At 42.8% G+C, this 5,000-nt stretch overlaps 1 protein-coding gene across 1 annotated transcript in view; it reads right to left on the reverse strand.

Moving 5' to 3' along the window:
• Positions 1–5,000, reverse strand: part of LOC134455593 (lethal(3)malignant brain tumor-like protein 4) — a 124,256-nt gene that overhangs the window by 105,950 nt on the left and 13,306 nt on the right. Inside the window, exons 4-5 of the mRNA XM_063206747.1 lie at positions 4,748–4,802; positions 4,394–4,479 (exon numbers count right to left, since the gene is read on the reverse strand). Of these exons, the coding sequence (XP_063062817.1) occupies positions 4,394–4,479; positions 4,748–4,802 (141 nt within the window). The remainder of the gene's footprint in view (positions 1–4,393; positions 4,480–4,747; positions 4,803–5,000) is intronic.

A 5,000-nucleotide genomic window follows, 5' to 3' on the forward strand; every position in this document is an offset into this window, starting at 1 on the left:
CACACACAAACACACACACACACACACCTGACCAAACTCACACAAACTACTCTCCGCATCGGCTCCTGGTACGTGTGCACGCACGCGTCTATATATATACCTACAGTACATGTCTATACAAAACAGCTCAGCCTAATATGTTGCAAAGTCAGTAGTATTGTCCACTGCCAGGTATCGCAGTAGCAGTGGGATCTGGGGAGAATGGGGGCGTCTGTGACGGGGGAGTCTGCTCTGCAACTTGCACTGTCATGATTAAGTTGCCTAGAGCAGTGTTTCTCAAACTTTTTCAGGCCGAGGACCACTTTGCCCCCCCCCTAAAAATGTTCAGGGACCACCTGTCAACTGAATTGACAGTTGAGGGGTGCTTATTTGACACTGCTCATTTCGATGCAATATATTCACATTACAAGACTGCATTTTTGTGGTTAAAATAATACTTCAGCTATCTTTAGTTTTGTAATTATGTTACAAATATAGCCTACTCCTAGCTAGTCTTGGAAAAGTAGAAATCCCCTCGCGGACCACCTGAGCACTGTCACGGACCACCAGTGGTCCCCGGACCACACTTGGAGAATCACTGGCTTAGAGCTCCTCACTCTGCCTGATGGGGTAGTATGCGACCAGGGCCGCTGACAGCTTTTGCTGTGCCCGGAAAAAAGGCATCTGAAAAGGCCCCCTCCTCAATTCATACAATATAATGGGGTCCCAATTCTGGGTCCCTCCTTTCTCTGGGCCCGAGACAACTGACCCCTTTGCCAACCCCCCTGTTGGCAGACCTGTCCTGTATGTGTCTAGCACAGGGATAAAAGTACAACACTGAGAAAGACAGAAAGAAAGAAAGAAAGAAAGAAAGAAAGAAAGAAAGAAAGAAAGAAAGAAAGAAAGAAAGAAAGAAAGAAAGAAAGAAAGAAAGAAAGAAAGAAAGAAAGAAAGAAAGAAAGAAAGAAAGAAAGAAAGAAAGAGGGCTAGAATGTGTTGAATAAGTGTAGAACGCTGGCATACGTATACTGTATTTGAAGGTGTGTGCACATCTGTTTATGGGGTAGCCTGTGTCTTTGTCGGTGTGTGAGTTTGTGTGTGTGCTTGTGTGCTTGTGTGTGTGTGAGGGGTTTTGGCTGTTCTCTACTTTAATATATTAAAAAGTCAGTAGAACGCAAGCAGCATGTGAGTTCATTTCAGATGGAAATCAGTCTCTTCGCAGAATGCATTACATATTACTGTAGGTCACCGGTAGCATGACATAGTGCATTTATACATAATACTATAAGTTTTTAAAACTGATACTAATAATCATATTAATCATGATCATAGGGCTGTTTAACAATGAAATAAGTCCCCCCCCCTCACCTTTACTTTTGCTGGGGACTGAAGGTACAGTAAATTGTGTTGCCACAGCATTTCATGGAGGCTTTTGCTGCAGCTATTTACACTACACTGTGGCTATATAAAAATGGCCTGTCCTCAACCCCCACCCCCTCTCACAAACATATGCACACAGAGCTCTCTCTCACTCTCTCTCTCACACAGAGACACACACACAGAGACACACACACACACACGCACGCACGCACGCACGCACGCACGCACGCGCGCACGCGCACGCACACGCACACGCACACACGCACACACTTTCTCTTTCCTTTTTTCTATCTTTCTTTCCATACTTCCCCCGTGCACGAGAAATCTATTATGGTGGCGTAGGGGGCCATTAGAAGTGTTTGTGCCCAGCACAAGAAGAGAAAAGAGAAAAGAGAGAGGCTCTGGGAGAAGAAGACAAACCTGCAGATATAGCACATCTTCATCCCCACGGCATGACCCGTCTCTGCCATGCACAGCAAACAAACCCCTTCGCCAGCAAATCGCGCCACCATATAATGCACACCATATTGATTCATATTGTTTTAGTTACTTTTTTTGCAAAGTAGACCTAAAAGCCCAGAAAGTGGTGGCCATTTTTCTATTTCTCGTTTGGAATTGGGTGCTGCCGGCCACAGCTCTGTGAGACAGATATTTTTATTAGACCTTGACTTCTTAAAACTGTTAGCAGCTTTACTAGCAAGGTCAAATTGGAGCTTGCCCTTCTTCCCAAACACACTACATAAATATTTAAATGAACCATTAATTCACAAGCTGACTTACAATAAACATCTGTGCCAAAAGCTACTATCCTCTACCAAGCCCACTCACACTCATCTTATAGCTTTTATACGATAGATAATATACAAAATAATCAATTTATATAGTTGAATTTGAAAATGTACTGCATTTGCCCCATTTTCTACTCCAGACTTAGTCTAACTTGGAGTTAACAGTGCCTGACATTGCTATGCAACTATCTAAATGTAGACACTATTTTTCAGTCGTTGTTCACAGTTCAAAGTAGGGCCATGTGTATCAGTGTTGTGCGTACAGTATGTGGCAGCGATGTATGTCCAAGACAAATTTCCTTCGGGACCATTACAAAGAATCTTGAATCTTGAATCTTGACTTGCTTATCGAGCAACCTGCGTTAGTTCTGGCAGACCACGTAGTCAACGCTCCCTTTTGCATATTGGCTGACACCGACCTAACCCCTACAGCAGTCCACGAATCAGCTGCGCTTTAGTTAATCAGCTGCTGCTCGCAATTGGATGCTGGCCTTTGGCGCGCTTTATTTAAACTACCGAATTTGTTTTCCTGTCATTGCTTTTTGCTGCTTGTTTTGCACCCACCACCTCCCCTGCTCCACCAGACTTATCATTGCCAAACAATGTCATACTGTTGTCATTGTTGCTTGCTCTGTTCTAGGGGGTATGTTGCCTTTCCAGCTAAATGGAAGGCACTCCACCTGAGGATGCTGCTGTTCCCTGTCTTGGCTTCCATGGAGCTCATGGAGAAGCCGGGGAGCTTCCTCCGAACAGAGCCATACCGCCAAACACAAAATGTGCAATCAGAAATAAAGCTTCTGAAATGTATCTCTGTTTCTCGTCTCATTTTTGACTAGAGTGGATCTGATAGAAATAAATTCACTTGGCTTCAGTTTTTTTTCGCATTTCATTTTGTTAATTAACTAGACAGAAAGACATGTAGAGCTTTAATCATTGTTGCATCATATCAGCAGTAATTTCTCGCTGCAATAAATACTTCCCGTCAGGTAATACCACTTAAAGGTAAACATAAATCTAAACAAATTATGACCCATTTGTTTACTTTCAGCAGCCAGTGTAGTCCAATCTCAAAATCTAATCAAGAGAGCGTAATTGGAGTCAGCAAGAAAGACATAACACAGAGAGGTGTCTCATTCACTCCCATGTAAAATGATTTGAAGGTGCTTGTGAGCTGCCCGAACAAAATGATTTGAGGGTGTTTACAAAGGCTGCCACTTATTATGTGGGTTGTTTTGTTTAGATCTGAATCCTGCTAAATTGCCCAATATCTCTTCTAAATGCTAATAATTCGCTTCAATTTACAGATTTTTTTTTAATTCCTGTATTTCTTTTCTCTGAGTTCTCTGTGCGGTGAATATACCTCAGCATAGGTAATAGCATGGGATGTGATGGTAACTCAACTGCACCTCTCTCAGCAGGTGTAAGTGTGTGGTATGACTGTGCGTCCGTTACAAAAGTGTAATAACACGTAAAATGCAAAATAACAAGTGGTGCGTGTCCTCCGTTAAGGGGTTTAGGTGCGTGATGTGCCCTACCTCTGTGAAGAGGTGTTAGTGTGTGGTGTGATTGCACCTCTGTGACATGCAATGTGGTGTGACTTTACGTACTGTACATCAGCGAAGTAATAAGTCATCATAATGACGTGGAGTCACCTCATTGAACAGGTTTAAGTGTGTGGTGGGACTACACTTCAGTGAAGAAGCAGAATAAGAAGATTTAATGTGGAGTAGTACGTACCGTAGAGTGTCACCTCAGTGAAAATATGAAAGTGTGTGGAGAGAAAATAAGTGGACTGTAAGAGTGCAGCAGTGTGTTTGTGTGTTAACATCTGTAAAGAGGCACCAGGGTGCGGTGTGTGTGTGTACCTCAGAAAAGAGTTGCAGAAGTGCAACGGTGTGTTTCTGTCTTTACGTCAGTGAAGAGGCGTAAGGGTGTGCTTGTGCGTGTACCTCTGTGAACAGGTGTAAGGGTGTATTTGTGTACAGTATGTACCTCTTTGAAGAGTGTAAATTAATGGTGTATCTGCACCTCAGTGAAGAGGCAAAAAGATGTGTTTGTATTTGTACCTCAGTGAAGAGACATTAGGGTGAGTTTATATCTGTACCTCAGTGAAGGGTGGTGTGTTACTGTAACTCAGTGAAAAGGCATAAGGGTGTGGTGTGTGCACCTCTGTGAAGAGCAGTAAGGGTGTATTTGTGTGTGTACCTCTTTGACAAGTGTGAATGAATGGTGTACAGTATCTGTACCTCAGTGAAGAGGCGCAAGGGTGCTGCGATGGCCATCACCTCCCCCAGGTACTGTTCCCATGACCACGGTCTCCTCTTACCGCTCACTGGAACACAAATAAACAATCGTCACAATGCATTCCAGACTTAAGTATTCATAATTCACACCAACTATGCATGACGCAAGAGGCATGTTGCTTTATCAAATTCGGGTGAATTGCCCATTTGGAGTATATCTATTGGGGGACTCTTATTCAGATTAAGAATTGGATTTGGAAAGGATGTTACTGATGACAGAGGGATTTGTAGGCGTCTCAGCAGTTATGTTACACCTGTGCCATTTCACCTGTGGTATTTCTTAAGAATGCATTTTACCTTGTGATGTAGACACCTTATTTTTCATCTTTGCAGGATCCTCTTTTGGTCGCTCCTACACAAACAACAGAACAAAATGAATTGCGTCATACATTTAGTGTTTCCACTCACAAATAATTAAAGTGTTAAAAAATTGCCATTTTGTGAAGTACTACATGGTTTCACTGGAGTGTTCCAGTACTTGTGAGGTCTAATCAGTAAAAGGAGAAATTCATTGTGAATCAATCCATAGTGCCCTCATTAGAAATCACCA

The sequence above is a fragment of the Engraulis encrasicolus genome, chromosome 9 (assembly GCF_034702125.1).
Source record: "Engraulis encrasicolus isolate BLACKSEA-1 chromosome 9, IST_EnEncr_1.0, whole genome shotgun sequence".
In the NCBI taxonomy this organism is placed as follows: domain Eukaryota; kingdom Metazoa; phylum Chordata; class Actinopteri; order Clupeiformes; family Engraulidae; genus Engraulis; species Engraulis encrasicolus.